This window comes from Drosophila innubila, assembly GCF_004354385.1.
Source record: "Drosophila innubila isolate TH190305 chromosome 2R unlocalized genomic scaffold, UK_Dinn_1.0 1_C_2R, whole genome shotgun sequence".
NCBI classification, from domain to species: Eukaryota; Metazoa; Arthropoda; class Insecta; order Diptera; family Drosophilidae; genus Drosophila; species Drosophila innubila.
The window spans coordinates 24845814-24865083 of NW_022995374.1; the positions used below are offsets into that span (position 1 = coordinate 24845814).

Here is a 19270-nt window from a genome sequence, read left to right on the forward strand (position 1 = left end):
CAGATTATAAAAAAAAAAAATACTTATATCTAAATTTATATCCGGCGCGATATTTAACTGTGAATCTATTTTTCGTTCATTTCGCAATATTGTAACTCGAAATTGTATAATACAGGACATAATTTGAATGAATGAATGATTTTTAATGAAAGGTTGCCAGACGTTCAAACTATATAGTTTTTTCGGGAATACTAAGGTTGCCACACTGTTGGTTAAAGATTTATTTACAATTACTTAATCATGCTGCAAGGTTTGTTGCAAAGGTAAAAAACTAATATTAAAGCAATATTTTGTATGAAAGTTTAACACAGTACGATATTACAGGACTTGTGTGTCTGCGTTGAACACGGCACAAACGCTATTTGTGCGTCAAAAGCATGCCTTTGACCGTGCCGTGCTGAAGCCCAAAGTGCGGTGTCACTTCCCAAAGCCCCGCGAAGTGAAGAGAATCAATGTGCACGGCTGGGAGACCCGGATGGCCACGCCGGAGGGACGTCGAGTTCTTATGCGACGCATGCTGAAGGGCAGACACGATCTCTCCCATTAGGCTACTTAATAAAGCAGATTCATTATAGAGTTAACTATATTTGTACAATTTGTGACTCGGAAGATTAACATCTTTGTTAAACATTTTTGTTTGCTGGACTGCCTAGGAAACCAGGAGCTCGGTGGTAGATCTGCTGTACGCTTTTCGACGACTTGGAGTCATCGATAACAAAAACAAAAGGCACTTTGTTGGCCACGCAGGCACCCTGATCCTTAAAGAATCCCTGGGGAAGACACATACCCCCGCCAATAACCAGACAGTTGACTTTAGTGAGACGATCGAATGGCATTGCCGGCACCAGGTAAACCTTGTCCGTCTTATGGTCCACGGCACGCACAACACCTGGAGAGGAGTATAACGATATTAACTGGAACAAGTGGACCGTCATATACTAACCAATGCCAACACACTCCACTGGTTGATCGGCTGACGAGCGTTTGCATAGGTAGACCATGTTAGCCTCCATGCCGGCAATGAGCTCCTCGCGTGAATACTCATTCGACGTCAGATGAAGAACTTGCAGCGCATCTAGGTCGACCTGTACGGGCCGACAGTCCGTAAGGTTTCTAGCGTTGCCATGAAGAGTAGCACTAAGACGCGCCAAAAGATTGGAGTAGCGACTATCCTTGGCACTCATCGTCCAAGGTTTAAAATTACGGTCGGATTGGGGGGGCACTGCACACATAAGATGATGCAGGGTATATTTTGGTAACGTGCCCCTCAATTTGAACTCATCGGCCACGTAGATCACCGGAACCACCTTGGATAGGGACTGCCTGTCCAGGGGCTCATCAAAGTTGTTGATGGCCTTGGTACTGTATATTTGCACCAGATCCGTTGGCTCAACACAGTCAACTATCAGCGCCATCAACTCCGTGCCAAATCCCTTATTGTATCCCATCGTGTTGATTAGCCAAGGAATGCCCTTGAGGCTCGGACTCTCCCAGCAATAAGCCAGCAGTTTTTTCACCGCTCGTACGTATTGTTCCGCACACATGACGACATTGACGTGTCCCACCACAAAAGCGATATCCGGCTGCTTGTTGAGGAAGAGTCCGGGTCCCAGCAATGGAGCATCGACGACAGTGCATGACACCGTTTGTGGCACAAAGAGCTCCGGCTGACCAATGTCCAAATCAATCAGCAGCACCCGGGGGAACTGCTCGAGATGACGATTCAGCATGTATCTGAGTAGTGTGGATTTGCCCACACCCTTGCCGCCGGTTACCATAAGCCGGCTGTCCTGTTTCAGGGGCAATTTTGTCCACACTGTGGGCACCTGTAAGCCATTGGACTTGTCGGCACTCTGGATGAGGCAATTCAGCAGATACTCGCTGGAATAGTTGGGTCGATTGGTGGCATTCACCAGCGGGAACACATTCTCGGACATGTGCTTGGAAAATGTGCTGAGCACGTTCTGTGCTCTGCTGTTTCTTTTTAGCAGAATAATTGCATCCCGTTGCTTATCATAGTTGCTCAAAATGTTCTCCACCTGAGCACGAGAAAAGATCTGATCCAGATGCTCCCAGACGAAGTCGACTTTGGGCGGCTTCTTGTTTGCCTTTGGTGAAATGACAACCCAATTGAAGCCCTTGGGTGAATAAATGGTCAGTGGCTCCAGCTTGCGTGCCTTGTAGCCATTAATTGTGATCCTGCCGCACAGCACTGTGACTACTACGGTGCCATACAATTCCATATCCTGCTTGAGCACAGCCAGCACTGTGTTGCTTTTCAGGCTATTCTCGAAGATGCTCAACTCTGGCAATATCTCTTCAAATGATGAATGAGCATCTTCCGACTCCGGCAGTGGCTCCTCAATTATTGGCGCTGCTCCCTGACCCTCTTGGAACTCGACTACTTCCTTTTTCCGTTCATCAATTCTTTTCGGTTCCATTTCGGGAAACATTCCTTCGAATACCTTCACCTTAGTGACTGCAGCTTCAATCGCATCCATGCCCATAAGCCAAGGCAGCTCTTCATTTTCTGTCTCACTGCCTGTATCCAAATCTGACTGAAGTGGAATATTTTCAGACGCTTCGCATTCTATTGCTTGCGGTTTCCTGAAGAATTCCTCGTCACTGTCCAGTGATAATTGCGAGACAGAATCGTCACTAACCCAATCACTCTCACTATCTATTTAATAAACAGTTTTGTTATCAAATTATTATTAAGCAGTATAAATTAATAAGTTCTTACCAGAATCATTCGACAGTTCGTCGAAATCTTCAAATAAATTTCTATCCTCATCCTGAACTTCAAGTTCAACTCGATTTGGTTTCTTTGATCTCTTGTCAGATCCATTGGCAACTTGTTTAGGATTAAGTTTAACTCTTTTATCACTCCGAGTAGCGTTAACAGGTTCCACCTTGCGTTTGGATCCCTTTTGTAAAACGCATGAGGAACCCTCTGACGACTCTTTATTATTTTTCATTGGCACTGTCAATTCCTTCTTCGGTTTAGTTTTGTTATTTTTGTGTTTCATTTGATTATGTTTTCCAGTTTTAGTCATTTTCATTATTATTTAGTGCTCGGTTCCGTAAAATCAATTTTGTAACTTAGCTCTGTATTCAGCTGGTCGTAAAACTGCACTGCCTGAATTGGACTTGATTTCTTTAACTTATTAACTTTACTTCCAAACCTTTAATCGGCGCCTCCTGAGTTCTAAGGATTTTTACTTTTCGGCTATTTTCTGAAAACGAATTGCAATCTATGGTTTGTATTGCCAGAAACAGATGGTAATGGTTATTTTCGTGTTTGGTCAAGTTTAAAAAACTAATTGCAATTCTTTTAATATTATTAATAATAATTAAAAACAAAAACAGACCCATGCCGGGCCATGCGACTAGGAAATCGATAACAATGTTTGCATACCGTGATATTTAAAAGTAACACTTACAGTAATGCAGGTTCACATTGCGACACAGAGCGTCATCTTTCAGCGTCACAGAATTATAAATGCATTCTGTGTCACAGATTTGTAGCATTTTAATGTGAGCTCCAGTGCCATTTTTTATCATACATTTTCCCTGACAGAGTCTGACGCATTTGATGTCTGTTTAATTTTGAATCACATTGTTGAATGCAAATGTTATCGGTCTGTGTCTGTGACAGATATTCGTGACAGTGTGACTGAAGTCACAATGTGATTAAACCAAATGATTGACGTCAATGTGAACACAACTTGTCATTGCCACAAAGCGTCACATGGTTCGCAAGAAGAATAAATACAAAGGACTGCCGCGCATAATCAAAATAATGAATTAAAACCAACTTTCAAGAATGGATAGGTCAACCAAAAACCGTGCTCGCCGCGTCACCATTCAGTGGCATCCCGAAGCCATCCACCAGCTGATTGAGGCTGTCGAGGAGTCGGAATGTCTCTGGAATGTGGCGGACACAGACTATAAAAATCGCTACGCAAAGGAGGCGAGCTGGAACAGTATATCGGAGCAGCTAGGCGTCAGCAATAGAGACGTGGTGGTCAAATGGAATAGCTTGCGTAACACATATCGAGTGAGTGTTATTTATTTTCATATATACTTTTATTTGCAACAATATTTTTTAATTACATTTCTTGCAGACTGCATTAAAGACAAGTTTGACGAGAAGCCAGAGTGGCTCTGCAAAGAAGCCAACCTTTCCTTACTATGAGTTAATGTCATTTCTCGAGCCCATTATGACAATAGAAGACAAAGGAACACTTGTTCCAAAGATTCAAAATGACTCGTCGGATTCGGACTCACGTGATCCAAGCACATATCGCACGATCCAATCGAAGGATCCAATCCAAGAGGAGACTCTTTTCGAGACCTCCAGCTACTCAAGTAGATTTGCTGAGGAATCTGCTGATATTTTCAATACTGCCAACAATATGTTGTCCACTAACAAAAACAAGCGTAAATACCAACCAGATGTGGACGCATTTGGGGAGCTAATTAAAGCTGAAATGGAGCTGGTTGAAGATCCCAAAAAGCGGCGGGCCATACGTTTGAAAATACTCCAAACAATTGCCGAAGCAGATAATTAGTGGAATTATGTTTAGAGTATATGTAAAAGAAAAACATTTAATATAAAGAACTTATTTATTTGTACATATCTATAAATTGACTTTTTGGTGCAAAATTATATGCATCTGTTCTTTTCTGTCCTTTAGAAAGTGGACACAGTGACAATGGCTTTAATGTCTATTATTTATTTATTTGCATTTATTTGCTTTAGAATATTTTAATTTCTTTTTGTATTTAATTAGAGTTGGGTCGTTTCGTTCTGAAAATGTTCTAGTGAACGGGTCTTGAAATGAACGAGTGAACCTATTCAGTCATTTCTGAGCTATATCGGTAATTTTGCAGTTGATCAGCTTTAATTTTATTTTCTTCATATAATTCAACTTTTTTCACAAATACTAAGAATAATATCCATGATGTTTCTCGGTGGGATTAAATTTCTTCATTATTTACATATAACAATATTTGAATATATATATCAAATTTTTTAAGGAAAGTTTACTCGTCACATACACTTTTTTCAATTAATACAGCATACAAAATTAAATTTAAATTTTAAAACAAATAAGCATTTATCTATTTTAATTAACTTAAAGCCTATTGAAAAATTATATTGGGTTTGACTAACCTTTCACATTGCATTTAAAAAATAAAAATACACGAAATTTATTGAAATCGTATTGTGGAACTTCATGTACACTATTCTAATTGTATTTGTGTAAAAAGTAAAATTAATATTATATAAAATTGGATTTAAACTGACCAACTGTAAAATGAACTAAATACTTAAATAATGACTGAGCCAGCTCACTCGCACATTGCAAATGACCCGTTCATTTGAACTAGCTTAGACCGAAACGACCCAAATCTACTCTAGTGCCACTAACAACTACAATTGAGCATCCAAATTGATTGCAAATCAAAAGAAAACCATTCGAATTCAGCTTATATTACCTAAGCATGGGGAAATTAGACGGTATAAGCAAAAAAATAATGTCACATTAAAAAGCAGCTTTCAATTAACTGTGTATTTAAATTCATTTAAGATCGCCGTTCCAAGCGTAGCAAACGACAGAAACCTGCAAGATTTGCATCCCCTACAGAATCGGCGTCATCGCCAATTCAAACAAGTTTTATATCCGAATCAGTTGAAGTGGTAACGACTCAAACAGCGGCCGCACCTGCTCAGAGTACCAAAAGCATTGAGATTTGTAGCCAACGACCTGGACCAGTCGTCAGCACAAAGACACCTCCGCCAGCGCCAACGTTGGTTGCAAATGCCGCAAAGAAGCAAAGAAAACGTCGCAATAGCGACACCTCCAGCGATGAAGAACGCTGGCTAAACGCCATCGAAACTGGCAAGCTGGAGGATGTCGATGACGAGTTGAAGAAGATAAAGGATCCAAAGCTGATGACAGCACGCCAGAGAGCCATGTATGAACGAACGCAAGATGCGGAACCAGCATTGGCTGGATTTGTTGAAGAGCTTATCGCACTGCCCAGTGGCTACAGGGAGAAGGAAAAGCCCCAGACGGCCGAGGACATCCAGAAGGCGGCACTAAAGTCGCAGAAACGAAAGCAACAAGCTGACGAGCGCCGGGAGAAGGACAAACAGAAGACCATGGAGCGATTGCTGAAGAAACAGGAAAGCGGGAAACAACGGTCGGCAGCCCGTAACAAAAACAACCAAAAGCAGACGCATCCATCCCTTACATATATGAATACCCTGGAAGGCGCCTACATTATAGTGCCCCCGGGACAGGAGTTTCCCCTGGAAGCACAGTCTGCGCTCACTCCGCCTCCAGTTCAGATGTGCGGTGTCGCCGGGTGTGGCAACCGCAAGGCTTATAGCTGTTCCAAAACAAATATTCCACTGTGCAGCTTGGCGTGCTACCGCAAGAATCTTGCCGTTGCCTAAAGAAGATTGTTGCTACCATTTAGGTATAGTTAAAATAAATGTTACTTTATTGATTCATTAAGAAATTGTTGATGATGTCCTGCTGCTCGGACTCAATGCGTTGCAGGTATTGGTACTCGCTCTTCAGGCGCTCCAACTCGACGGTCTGCTCGAGGATCTGACTCTGGTATACTTGCTGCTCGCTCTGTCGCTGCTTTGCCACTGTCTTGAGCTGGTTCTGTGTCCCAATCGCTCGCAATTTCTCCTTCTCCACATCTTTGGCGAAATTGTTGGATATCTTATAGAAGTCCTCACCAAATTTCTTGAGTTCCTGCAGGTTTCTTGAGTATTCCAGGCATTCCTGCCGCAGCTCAATTGTCTGATTAGCAATCCTCGGATCCTGAACTCGCAGCCTGTAGATGTCGTCTATATAAAGACCCGCTTTCTGTAGCTCCTCCATTTTAAGTGATGGGTTTTCTGGGAATCTACCAAGCGTTAATGTTATTGAGTTGTTGCCATGACTACCAAATCCACCCCCTAAATTAAAATGTATGCCAGCGACTAAATGTCCTATGGATGTGTCCATAGATGTATATTATATAATTGTTATCAACAAGTTCATATATCATTTAAACATGTAAACGTAATTTAACATATGAGACCTAATACTTTGTTTACACTTTGCTTGGGATCTGCTATTTCAGTAGTTGGCTAAAGATAATTGTATATACCATAGATAGAAAGATTGGTTCGGAAAGAATATAGATAATAGATTAGGTTGCGATTAATCATATGGTGTTTGCGATACTCGGGCCAAAGATCAAGAGGTGAACCAACAGAGGCTGCAAGCACCGCAATTTTGCCATCAAATCTGAGGGAGCTCCAGTTTCGGTATAAGTCAAGTGGGGTTGTTACGTTTGTTGGAGCGCAGTCGGGCGAGACCTGTACGCTCCTCCTCCTCGTCGCTGGTATACTGATGCATACTGGCTCCACTGACGCCACCGGCACGCACCGATGATGTGGCTTGGAGGAGCTCCTGGTCGGGAGCATTGCGATTCTCATAGAGCAGTACTTGAAGAGTCTCTTCGTAGATGCGCGCCTCTGGGAACTCGACCTTCGTATGCTTGCGATCTGTCGCATACACTATTGACGTACAACAGACCTCGGCCACCTTTTTCCCGTGCCCATAGAAGGACCAGCAACAGATTTCACTTGGCCCAATCACATCCTTGATGAAGAGAATGCGCTCGTTGAAGCGCAGTGACAGCTTGTCAAATAGTTCGATATTCTTGAGCAGATTATCATCGGATGTACTTGTGTACGAGTATTTGTTGTTCTGTCGCTGCACCACCAATATCACGGCCGGCTTCGAGGATGAACTGATCAGCAGCTGTTCTTCCTTCTGCGAAGTTATCAACGGTATGCGGCAGATCGGCTTCGGCTCCTGGTGTGTATACAATGCACGCTCGCAGGACATTGCCAGCTCAGTGATGCAGTAGTATTTGGCCTCTGCGAGTAGCTCCGCGATTTCCTTGTTTGTCTCCGGCAACGGAACACTGCCATCCCGCAAGAAGTTGAGAATAATGCCAAAATGATTGCCACAGCGATCTATCAAGATCCAACCTGCAGGAACATTTTATAAGCGACAGATTAATCATGCATTCAGAAAAGAACATGACTTATTAACTAAATGGGCAAACCTTCTGAATCAGTTAACACCTCCATACGGCCACTGAACATGGCGCTTAGCATCGTATCATTATGTTTCGTCAGAGTTCCTATTGTCGTATAGTAGAGGCGACCGCCCACATTTAGTTTAACGTACTGAGAGGCGTGTCCCTTGAGTAGCACTTTTTGATCGCCGGACATTGTTTCGGGCTCTTTGGCATGGAGCACAAGTTGGTTGCTGACTGCTGGTGTTAAATGGACTTTACCATTAAAAGCACCACTCAAATCGTCAATTTCAATGCTGCTCGATGTTGTTGATGTCGTTGTTGTTGTTGTATTTGACGGACCAGCCACCGCCGCCACCGCACCGACACTTCCACTCACTACGTCCACGCCCTTTTGTTTGGAGCCTTTGCAAACGCCTTCTTTTGCGTTGCTTACGCTCGCCGTGAGCGCTAACGGATCAATTTTGGCGAATATTTAAACTCTCTCAAGCGGAATACCGAAATATTGCTAACTTAACTATTGACGCTGTTTTCAATCTTATAAGAATTATTAGAGTTGTATCGAATCGTTCGGACTGAGATCTATTGAACTATCCCTAAAGTGAACGAAAGAACTAAATCCCTGATTGTAGCTCATTTAGTTCAGTGACCAGAATTCCAATGTAGTTCGTTTAGTAAATAGATCTAGTGATGTAAATTTGGGTCGAAAATTCGATGTCGATGTTAATTGATGTTTACATAATGAAAATTAGATGGTGTATAAAACATCAGTCAAAAACTTCGATGCATTGATGGTTCCCGATATTCCGTTTTTCATTAAAAAATGATTAATAAAAATTTAGTGTTGATATCGTATAAATATTATCCCACAAAATAACCTCTACACGAGGTAAAAGTCTAGTGACGAAAGCAATTTCTAGCCCCAAAATTTCTGTTTAATCTAAAAGTTTTAAATAAAAATATAAATTAATAAAGCGAAAATTGGCATTGTGCACTGTGAGCAAAAAGGGTGAGCTTCTTTGTACATAAAAATTACTTTTTGCGTAGTGCCGAATGCCAATTTTCGCTTTTTTTTTTTATTATTTTATATTTTTATTTCAAATTTTTAGATTAAACTTAATTTTGTTCGTCACAAAATTGGATATCAGAAATTTTTGGGGCTAGAAATTGCTTTCGTCACTAGACATTTACCTCATGGAGAGGTTTTTTTTTGTGTTATATCAGAAATTTTTGCAATTGCTTTTGCTTATGACATTGTAACATTATCATTAATGCAGGCAAATAGTAAAATATATAAACTTAGTTGTTTATTACATGTTTAAAAAAAATTTTTTCTTTAATTATAAAGAAAAACTAGGGGGCTCCGCCCCTTGCTCGCTTTGCATTTCGCGTTGGATTTCGCCCGATCGGTCCTATAACAGCTATATGATATAGTGGTTCGATTAGAACCAAATTTGATCAGGATGTATAAGTCTAACTTTAATGCATATTCTATTGTTTTGGTTACGATATCTCGTAAAACAAAAAAGTTTTTCATACTAAGACTTAATATTGGACCGATAGGTCCTATGACAGCTATATGATATAGAAGTCCGATTTGATCCAACTTTAGTCAGGATATATAGAACCAAGTTAAATGCATATTGTATCAGTTTCGTTGAGATATCTCATAAAACCAAAAAGTTTTTCGTACTAAGACGTGATTTTCGACCGATAGGAAAATGTATTTATTCATTTAACAGGTAATATCTTTCAGACCCCTCAACCAAACTTGATGTTTCATATACCAAAATACGCAAAATTGTTCGTATTACAACATATTAAAATCGTTAGAGCCGTTTTGTCAGAAATCGCCAAAATGTAAGTTAAAAAACTTTATTTCACCTGTAAAATGTTACCTGAGTACTTTAGAAAAAAAGCTTAAAGGTACGCCTAAAAGCCCTCAAACACACCATTCTAATGATATATAGCTTCTATATATCTGTAGCTTCTATGGTTTGGAAACTGTTGAGGTTTCAATTTTAACGGGATTTAGCGTTTTCCCGCTAAACTAGCGGTTTTAAAAAAAAACATTTCTAGATTTTCGAAAAGGAATAAATCCCCATCATTACATTTAAGTTTCTTTATCGCTATGATGCAAACAGACAAACAGACAAACATTTCATTTTGAGAAGTCCACTACAATTTTCAAATTTATGTATCTTTTGAACCAGTTATCGGATTTGGGTGATTGAGGTATCAATCGACGCGTATTATTTAAGTAGAATTAAAAAAAAAAAAAATATTTCAAAAGACCCCAACAGAACTAAACCTTTCGATCGGTATATAGCTCGATCTGATCGGACGGTCGCAGCAAATTTTCCAAATTAACTGTATATATTGCTAGTCGCCTTTCGCACCCTTCGTGATGCTTTCGTCACGAACGCGAACTGCCGTCCGCAGTGATAGTCGCCCTACGCACCCTTCGTGATGCTTTCGTCACTAACGCGAACTGCCGTCCGCAGTGATTCGAATATAATAAAAATTTTGTGTTCATAACATTAACAATTTTTTATTGACAACGTTTAAAAAAAATATTATCACAATAAATTCCGTTGATCCATATTTTTGATTAACAATGTTTTAAATTATATTTATAGCAATTAGTGCTTCCGTAGCAGTCATGGTATGACCACAGCGTCCCTTAATTCAACTCAGCTGTGGCCTAGTCTAACGAACGAACTATATTGGGATTGAAATCTATTCACTGAACGAACTATATGGGATCTATTCACTGAACGAACAAACTATTGAACTACTAAACTAAACCTTCAATTGAACTACGGTGAGCAACTCTAATGCTGGGTTTATATATACCATGTATATACAGTAGCTTAAGCTGCTTTGAATGAAAGCGTGTTGCCTTAAACCATCATTATGAACACTTTTTTAAGGCGCTTTAATGCTAACAGTGGTTTAGTGTAGCTTGTTTTTTAAACCCGTCGCTAATTTCCGTGCCAGCTTCTGGCAAAAAAAATGTGTCACTTTCAATGTCATTCCGTGGCTCACATTTTTTGTGCCACTTGAATTTTATGTCACAGCATTTGTGCTCACATTGCTCCGTGCCACTGTGGCTGTCAAATTTGACTCTTTGTGCCCCTATGTAAGCCCATCATTACACAGTTAAATTAGTGACCAAGCTGTCGCTCCAAATTATTCAACAGTAATGTTAATAACCTTAAAATCATGTGTATTTTCATGTATTTATTATTCGTTAAGCAAATGTTATTCTACCAAAATCAGGCCATTTCTCATTAATAAAAATATTTAATTAATGTATTCCACAGATACATTATTCACTTGATTTTTTAAATGCTATGGTCGATAGAAATGCTCGTTCTTTCTGGGTTTTATTTATTTACTCGTCACATTATACAAATAATTTTAAATATACGAGTATGAAAACATTTTTCGTTTGCATTCATTGAATAAAATATAAAATAAAGTATATATGTATAATATTTTTGTACGTGTATGAATATGTTGTACAGTTTGACGATGATCTTGTTGTTGATTATAAAAACCAGGGAATAATGAACTAAATAAAATTTAAAAAAAGATCCAATTATAAAAAAAATATATTTATGAATTAAAAAAATCTATGTGTACAAAATGAATATTCGTTATGTATTTAGTATAAACTGGCCTGGTATTAAATGATTTGAAAATTTCTTTTCGATTTTATTTGTTAGCTCTAAGAGCCCGATTTGAAATAATGATCAGAAAAATGTTCAAAATGCCGAAGCACTTGCCACCGTCGTGTTGTTTCAATATATGAATTTACGTAGATGAGACGACTACACTTTCCTTCTGATCATCAACTGAAGCTGGAGTGTTACTTATAACATCGGTGGAATTCTTTTCTTTTCCGTCCAGAGACTCCAATGATTGACTCTCAATCTTCACTCGCTTCGATTTGCTGGTGTTCTCCGCACAATCATCGGCCTCGTCGGTAGGCGTATCCGGAGAAGCGCTTCGCTTGAGAGCAATTTGTTCAGCAGATACGTTGGCTGATTTCTTCTTTAGCTGAGCAGCTGCAAGGAGTGCATCTTCCGTTTTAGTGGGATCAATTGTGGCTGGCAGTTCTTGAAGTTTTTGCTCGAATTTCACAATCACGGCTGTCATATTGTCGCATCCAGTGCCATCGCCCATTGTGTTCGGTGCCAAACAATTATCGAATAGCTATTTGGATAAGATGATTGATTGATAAATTTCTGAAACACTCACATATGCAGGTGTGCCAAAGAAAACGAAACTAACCGAATATCTCCCAAAATTTTGTTGAGTTTTGAGAGGTTTTCGGTTGTTTTCGCTTTGTGTGGCACCCCTGATGAACTCAATTCAACCTACTTCCTCACAAACTTGAGATAGTTTCTTGCTTTCATCCTTCAAGCGGAGACGCACGAAATCGACAACCTCATCGCTAGACATGTAATTCCAAATACCATCGCAGGCCAGAACCATAAAGTCATCCTCTGGTGTAATGATGAGTTTCTTGACGTCCGGCAGAGCGGAAATCATCTGTGCTTCAGCTGATAACTCAAGGTTCGTTTTGTATGCGTGGTCACCCAAAGCCCTGGACAAATTTAATCCACCGTTAACGCGTCCATCGAGGGTGACACGACCTCCAGCCTTGACAATGCGCGTCGACTCCTCATCGTCTTCGGGCTTGTGATCCAGACTCATTTCGATAGCCTTTCCATTACGTGAAATAACACATCGGGAATCTCCAGCGTTCGCCACGTACAAGTCACGGCCGTGCAGGAGGCAGACAACGGCAGTACATCCACTATCTTTGCCAGGCTCTTCTATCATATTGGCGCAAAACTGATCATTTGCCAGTTGATCCTCATCGGCGTCATCTTCTTCACTGGCATTTTCGTCCTGCAAATGGTTTGGACAAATTTCATTAACGATTCGTATGCTAGGATCAAATCAGTTAAATGTGACTTACTTCATCGTCCTCATCATCGTCATCGTCGTCGTCTTCATCATCGAGGCCATCATCGTCATCTTCCATGTCCTCATCAGAAGAACTGTCAGGCGATGCGATGTCTAGGGCTTTAACTACAGCTTTCTCATCATAGTCGGCATCGTCGTCAGTCGAGTCATCGTCTTGTGCAGTGGTAGCCTTCTTCAGAACCTTTTCCGATTCTTTGCTAGTTGATGAAATATCAGCGGGCTCTGCTTTGCTAGTTGCCGACTTTTCAATGCTGCCATTGGACTTAGCATCTGCAATGTCGCTGGAGCCGGATACGGTGGCGTCCTCCGATGTAGTGGCAGTCTCTTCGCCAGTCTTGACAACGGCCTTGGCCTCTGAAGAGGTGACATTACCATTCTGCTCAGTAGGTGCAACTGCAACGTTATTGCTGGTAGAAGCTTGGCCGGTAACGCATTCGTCCTTAGGAGAAGTACTGGCAGTCGTGGAAGTGTTGCCCTTGCTAGCACTTGAACTGCTGCTGCTCACTGTGGACTCATCTTCCTGATCCAGTTTGCCGCCCTTCGAACAGCTGGGACCTGCTCCGTCGGTCTCACTGATAGCTGCAGCGGCCGCAGCAGCTGCGGCTGAGGTGGAGGAGCCGGCTGGTTTGGCTGTTGGATCCATTACGGCTTTATTGACCGCCTCGGCAGCAACAGCAGCAGCACGACGGCCACGCAGGCAAGTGGACATCAGCTTGGCAGCAGCTGAATCAGACTTGAGCAGGGACAAGTCGTGAGTCTGCGGGAGACCTTTGTATTTCTCCAGGACCTCGTTCAATGGCAAATGACTCTCTTCGTGCAACTCGGCAAGATCTTCTTCATCGTCTTCCTCTTCATATCCTTCGGCGTCTTCGTCGACAATGTTGTGTTCGCCAGCCAGAATCTTTAATGTGTTGACCACTGCGGGCTCAAGCAGAGTCTTGTCGAAGCCCAGGAACGCATCCTTGAGCGCTTGCTCCAACTCACCGCTTTTATAAGCCTCCAGACTTTTAAGGAACTCCGGCAATTTATCAGCGCAGTATTGGGCCACTTCGGCTCCGCCGTGACCATCGTAAACGGCGAAAAACGATGTGTTATTATCAAAATTTAGTATCGCGTTGTGTGCGTCCTATTAAAAACAATGTTTGAGCAAAATATAATGAAATAGTCGAATGCTTTACGGACTGACTAACCTCTTGACTGTTGCGCCAACCCTGCATCGAGCTGGCACCCACGACGAGCAGCTCGTTGAATTCATCTGTGGACGCTTTCTCGGTTTTAGGATGCGTCAGATAAGCACCCATTATTATATCGAATTATATGAAATGTCCAGTGCTTCCAATCGAATATCCAATCGAACTGTCCTGTCAATTCAGCTGAATGTTGAAGTGCCTGCTACTAGTTTGTTGTATTCGCAGTAATTACTGCACTCTGCAGTTGCGGAAAAATCGATGCTTGGCCAACGCACGCGCGCAATGTGTACTTTTCGCGCCACCGGCTGAAATAAAGCCGGAGTCAAAGGTTGCTTCGCTTTGCTTTGTCTGCTTAAATGATATCAAATGAAACGTTTCTCGTTTAGCTCAACAAACAAACAGCATTAATTATTTAACATTTAGTCAGTATTCATTTAATTTGCCTTTTTTCACGCTCGGTCTTTTTGGTAGCGTCTCTTTTCTATATCGTGTGTATCCCACCACGCCGCTTTGTTCGTCAAATTGTGACAAAGCGTCAAAGAACCCTTATTTTGTATTCAATTCAAACCATTATTAATTCGTACATTACCTAACTTGTTTTCGCTGTGCAACTATTTCTTTATTTCAAATTTATTTTTTGCAATATTTTCCACGAATCACAAAAAAAATTCTGCACTGCCGACAAGTAGAGTTATCAAATCGTTCATATTTTTGAAAGACGTTGCCAGCTGGCAGAAAAAAAGTTGCTGTCTATTTAACGTTGCCAGACCTTCGAGTTCTTAATAGATCCTTGAAAATGTTGAGATCCTTTCGCAAAAGAATCTTTTTGGAAAAAAAGGATCTTATTATATATATTTCTCGCCATGATCATTTTTAGCTCCGAACTTTCGAAACAGTATTTTAGTGCACGAAATTTCTCATCGTAAAATCAAGACATAGGTGGAGTTTTTTCGAAAACAAACAATAGGTGGCGCTAAGTAAAATTTTTATACATTGTGCGGTCCAGTGCTGCCAGCTGTTTCTGGCTGGAAAGCATCTTAAAAATAGCCGAAATTACGTTGAAAAATAGCTAAAATACTGCCAAAATTTTTACAGAATTTTTGTTAAAATTTAATTAAATTGTGAATTCTTAGCCAAATTGTTGTCGAAAAACTAATTTAAATTAGATTTAAACTGCGCACGTTTGCAGATTGTAATACGTGGTCTGTCTGTAACACAGATGGCGCAGCGTAGTTGAATTTAAATTTTAGATAATGAATTTGCTAAATGCAATAACTTTGCAATCAATTAATAATTTGTTGAAAATTTTAATTCGAAATTACATAAAGTAAAGGTGATTTTGGTTCAAATCGCTGTTATTGGAACAAGGTTAATCTTCCAAAAAAAAACCTCTTTAGAAGGCACACTGGTCCAAATGACTATACAGACCTTAAATTTTTTGGAAAACTTTTATGTTTTCGATTTTTGAATCGTCTTTTAACAAATAAATGGAAACAAGAATCCAGCGCTCTACAAAAGACATAATTCATATTATTAAGGCAACTGTTTTGTCTGGCATTGGAAAGCCTTTAATGTTAATAAATCTTGGATCGAACCTCAGAAGCGTTCTCTCTGAGTCAGCTAACTGGAACTGCAGACAAGGCTATAATGTCCAAGAGCTAGTATTTTGTGGACAGTAGCCGACATTAAGTACCAGGGATATTCATTTTAATTAGGTCGTAGCTTTTATACAAAAGTTTTAAATATTATGCACATTTACTTCAGATTCACATAAAATGGTTATTAGTATTACACGATAATTTCAACCTGGAAAAAGTCAATTTTTTCACAGAGTTGCAAAAAGTATCAAAAAAATTATTAGCATCGTATACTATACATATTTAGGAACATTGTTTTATTAACACTTACAACAATACGCGTCAATACACTGTACTTTTCTTCCACGAAATACAAGTACTTTTAGGTAACAATTGCTAAAAACATCTCTTCAAAACACCAGATAACCATACCGACAAATAACATTAAACATAATCTTTTTTTTTAATTCGTATATTACTTTTTTAGGGACTTAATCAAAATTCTTCATACCATGTGTCTAAACTTTTCATTTAGTTCAGAAAAAAGAATGTCGAAGGTTGCAGTAAAAAACCAACTGACTTTGAGGGCATCGCAAATCAACACAGCTGCGCTTAAAAATATTTTATTTCAGTATCAAATTGCTCTATAGAGTTCTTAATTATGTTTTTGCATAAAGAGGGAAAAAAATAAATTTCTGCCAAAGTTTCCTAAGTTTGGATTAAATGCACGCTCTGACGGCAGAGAGAAGTCAAGAATTACTTGTTCTTCTCGAGGAAGGAGTTGCGAAATTTAAGAAATATGGGAAATTTTCACTATATGCTCTACACACTCAGGTGATTCACACAAAAGGCATCATACCATAATAATAATATGGCCAAGAAGTCTTGTTTAAAGCTTTATACTTATTCAAACAAGCGGAAAAGGCTGTTAATAAATTCTTTTTTTAGGAAACTGATGTAGAAATAAATTTAATCTCAAATTATAAAAATGTATATATTTGATTATTCATGATTCAGTTCCTTTATTTGATTAATTACCCACACTTTAAATCAATATAATGACACAGCTCTCAAGATATGAGTATATTCAAAATTACTTTAGAATGGTGGGGCTTAAGTCTCACCTCAATCAACAATAGCTGTAATTATGTTGACTCAGGAGATCTGATGGAGATTGCTGTAAAATTCTGTCCCAATTTGACGACAAAAATGTTCATGGCCAAAGAAAGCAAAATTAAGAAACTGGAAGATAGTTTGTTTAAAGTTTATAAACCACAGCAAGACCATAACATTTTTGAAACATTGCAAAGTTTAACAAATTTACATTCACTACACTATTTATGCGGTTATTTAAATAAAAACGAAAGTAAGCTAATTTGAATTTTACAGAATACTAAAATAATTTATTTGATTTGCAGGAATTCAATTAAATAAATTGCTGTAATCAAAGGATTTAAGAATTATTTTTATAGCACCCGATTATGTTAGGGATCTCTCCACTTTACTTGGATATCTTCGTGTATTACATATCAATCATACCGATACAACAACGCTAACTCGTTTGGCAGAACATTCTACAAATCTGGAAAAATTGATTATAGAAAGCTTTAGAAATATAACCGTATTTCCATATTTTCCAAAATTCATGTATCTTGGCTTATTTCAAGTAAAGGCTGTATATAATTTAGTCTCTCAGTTGAATAGCCGATACAATGATCAGCTACAAGATCTCCACATTCATTTGTTAACTATAAACGAAAAGGACATCGCTCATCTATCAAAACTTCGTGCTCTTAAGCACCTCATTTGTGGAGACACTGCACCAATTTTAGATTCTGGACCTGTCGGAAGGCGATTATACCAAATATGTATGCAAGACATAACCCAATTTGATATTTTGCGATTGTTGAAAGAATGTAGATCATTAAATATTCTTAATTGTAATACCTTATTCATTGATGAGAAGTTTCTCCCAACACTTTTGAATTTATTAGAGACGCGAGGTTTTCAACCTGATCGACCATTCTGCCCAAATATCGCAGCTCAGATTGAAGTCAAATCGAAGCTAATGACTCAAGTAAATACAAATACAATAAATGAGATATATAATTAAACCCATTATTTTATTTCAGGTTGCATCTATTTCGAACTCAAACATACTACACATCACTTAAAACTTACATTGAGTTTTACGGGATGGATTTATTGAAAAATATATTGGGTAGTATTTCAAATATTGTATTCATATAGAAACTGGGATATGTATATAAATAAAAAAAAATAAATAAATTTTTGTACATTAACAATTAAAAAATTTTTTTTTAGCTTTCGACACTGCGCATATAAGCTATTTTTGGGTATAAAGAATCGGGACCTTTTTGCGTAATGTGCCGAATGCCAAACAATTTTTTTAGACTCTAAAAAAACTCTTTCCTTTTCTGGATTGAATCTTCTAATTTTTTCATTTGGCGTGCCTTGTAATCGGCAAAACTTAAGCGTCTTGAAGTATTTTTTATCACCTGTCGCTGCCTTATTCTGCCTGTTACTCATATTCGTTAAAACAAACCCAATAGACCCCTATTCTTTTTTTAAGTACGGGATCTAAGAACTCAATTTATTAAATTCTGGGTAATTTGTTTGATTGAGTAACCTAAATATATTTCTGGAAGAAAAAATCCCAAGATTTTAGTTTTTTTTTTATACTTTTTTTGTTCTTGGCGCAGTGGACATTTTCTAAATATTCAAGAAATCCACTAGCTTCTCTACTGATTTTGCACAGAGTGTGTAAGACATATTGTTGATCTGGTTGCCTATTAAAATTAATCATCTTTCTCAATATCATCGAAAAATACAAGTTACTTTTGACGGGTGCATGCAATAACGCCCAGTGCAATAATGCCCGTGGGGCGTGTACACTTTTTAAATTTCAGTAACGCCCGCGGGCGCTTTTTAACATTTTAGTAATAGTCAGGGCCATCTTAAAAAGCCCAAATAGAGAGCGATTTATGCATGTTAGTTGGCAGTAGTGATGTGAAAATCGCTAAGAATAAGTATCGAGTTGTCGATATATCAGAAAATAGTAGATCGAGTTGCAAATATCGAATTTAAAAAAAAAAATTTCTTCCGCGAAAATCGAGGTGTCGATATTTCGATATATTTTTACATCACTAGTTGGAAGTCTCAACAATTTTTTTAAATGGAATAACAAAATTTTTATACAAAACGTCAATATTACGACCCGTTTACCAAAGTTAATGTTCTGTGATCTGTCCTCTTTATGGCCTCTTCAGCAACGCAAAATCTAATAGATTTTTCAATATGATTGTAAAAAATCTTTATCTAAAAATAATGTCATGAAAAAATATCTGTACACTTGGATAT

General features: G+C 38.9%; 7 protein-coding genes across 9 annotated transcripts; 3 read left to right on the forward strand and 4 right to left on the reverse strand.

The window, feature by feature from the left end:
- Window positions 1-159: 159 nt before the first annotated feature.
- Window positions 160-582, forward strand: LOC117784303 (39S ribosomal protein L34, mitochondrial). The gene is made up of 2 exons (XM_034622001.1): window positions 160-263; window positions 325-582. Exons 1-2 carry the CDS (start codon window positions 241-243, stop codon window positions 545-547), a joined length of 246 nt encoding a protein of 81 aa, XP_034477892.1. The 5' UTR covers window positions 160-240; the 3' UTR covers window positions 548-582.
- Window positions 566-3402, reverse strand: LOC117784301 (polynucleotide 5'-hydroxyl-kinase NOL9). Its single transcript, XM_034622000.1, has 3 exons — window positions 2744-3402; window positions 944-2680; window positions 566-889 (listed from the first exon to the last, which is right to left on the reverse strand). The coding sequence occupies exons 1-3, from the start codon at window positions 3060-3062 to the stop codon at window positions 624-626; spliced, it is 2322 nt and encodes a 773-aa protein (XP_034477891.1). The 5' UTR covers window positions 3063-3402; the 3' UTR covers window positions 566-623.
- A 218-nt stretch (window positions 3403-3620) lies between these two features.
- Window positions 3621-4642, forward strand: LOC117784120. Its single transcript, XM_034621769.1, has 2 exons — window positions 3621-4060; window positions 4128-4642. Exons 1-2 carry the CDS (start codon window positions 3827-3829, stop codon window positions 4572-4574), a joined length of 681 nt encoding a protein of 226 aa, XP_034477660.1. The 5' UTR covers window positions 3621-3826; the 3' UTR covers window positions 4575-4642.
- Window positions 4643-5423: 781 nt separating this feature from the next.
- Window positions 5424-6534, forward strand: LOC117783100 (INO80 complex subunit B). Its single transcript, XM_034620292.1, has 2 exons — window positions 5424-5527; window positions 5598-6534. The coding sequence occupies exons 1-2, from the start codon at window positions 5512-5514 to the stop codon at window positions 6467-6469; spliced, it is 888 nt and encodes a 295-aa protein (XP_034476183.1). The 5' UTR covers window positions 5424-5511; the 3' UTR covers window positions 6470-6534.
- On the reverse strand, window positions 6496-6908 carry LOC117783101 (intraflagellar transport protein 20 homolog). Its single transcript, XM_034620293.1, has one exon. It carries the CDS (start codon window positions 6906-6908, stop codon window positions 6516-6518), a length of 393 nt encoding a protein of 130 aa, XP_034476184.1. The 3' UTR covers window positions 6496-6515.
- A 102-nt stretch (window positions 6909-7010) lies between these two features.
- LOC117783802 (BTB/POZ domain-containing adapter for CUL3-mediated RhoA degradation protein 3) lies at window positions 7011-8596 on the reverse strand (the record flags this gene model as incomplete). Its single annotated transcript, XM_034621348.1, has 2 exons — window positions 7011-8071; window positions 8149-8596. Coding segments are annotated over 2 exons (1173 nt in total), but the record flags the coding sequence as incomplete, so codon positions are not given.
- A 2751-nt stretch (window positions 8597-11347) lies between these two features.
- LOC117783099 (probable protein phosphatase CG10417) lies at window positions 11348-15023 on the reverse strand. Of its 3 annotated transcripts, none has more exons than XM_034620291.1 (6): window positions 14902-15023; window positions 14555-14660; window positions 14313-14511; window positions 13115-14248; window positions 12511-13044; window positions 11348-12342 (listed from the first exon to the last, which is right to left on the reverse strand). In XM_034620291.1, exons 3-6 carry the CDS (start codon window positions 14421-14423, stop codon window positions 11941-11943), a joined length of 2181 nt encoding a protein of 726 aa, XP_034476182.1. In that variant the 5' UTR covers window positions 14424-14511; window positions 14555-14660; window positions 14902-15023; the 3' UTR covers window positions 11348-11940. The 3 variants fall into 3 exon arrangements, with proteins under 3 accessions (XP_034476182.1, XP_034476181.1, XP_034476180.1); XM_034620290.1 differs by having other exon boundaries at window positions 14313-14514; XM_034620289.1 differs by having other exon boundaries at window positions 14313-14663; window positions 14902-15006.
- Window positions 15024-19270: the final 4247 nt, after the last annotated feature.

Excerpts from the sequence above, each read along its gene's own strand:
- LOC117784303 (XM_034622001.1), top strand. The coding sequence starts at position 241 with ATGCTGCAAGGTTTGTTGCAAAG. Across the intron at positions 264-324 it reads CTGCAAGGTTTGTTGCAAAG|GACTTGTGTGTCTGCGTTGA; the intron begins GTAAAAAACTAA and ends ACGATATTACAG.
- LOC117784301 (XM_034622000.1), bottom strand. The coding sequence starts at position 3,062 with ATGAAAATGACTAAAACTGGAAAACATAATCAAATGAAACACAAAAAT. Across the intron at positions 2,681-2,743 it reads CGAACTGTCGAATGATTCTG|ATAGTGAGAGTGATTGGGTT; the intron begins GTAAGAACTTAT and ends TTTATTAAATAG. Across the intron at positions 890-943 it reads AGTGGAGTGTGTTGGCATTG|GTGTTGTGCGTGCCGTGGAC; the intron begins GTTAGTATATGA and ends ACTCCTCTCCAG.
- LOC117784120 (XM_034621769.1), top strand. The coding sequence starts at position 3,827 with ATGGATAGGTCAACCAAAAACCGTGCTCGCCGCGTCACCATTCAGTGG. Across the intron at positions 4,061-4,127 it reads GCTTGCGTAACACATATCGA|ACTGCATTAAAGACAAGTTT; the intron begins GTGAGTGTTATT and ends CATTTCTTGCAG.
- LOC117783101 (XM_034620293.1), bottom strand. The coding sequence starts at position 6,908 with ATGGAGGAGCTACAGAAAGCGGGTCTTTATATAGACGACATCTACAGG.
- LOC117783099 (XM_034620291.1), bottom strand. The coding sequence starts at position 14,423 with ATGGGTGCTTATCTGACGCATCCTAAAACCGAGAAAGCGTCCACAGAT. Across the intron at positions 14,249-14,312 it reads GTTGGCGCAACAGTCAAGAG|GACGCACACAACGCGATACT; the intron begins GTTAGTCAGTCC and ends TGTTTTTAATAG. Across the intron at positions 12,343-12,510 it reads TATCTCAAGTTTGTGAGGAA|CTATTCGATAATTGTTTGGC; the intron begins GTAGGTTGAATT and ends TTATCCAAATAG.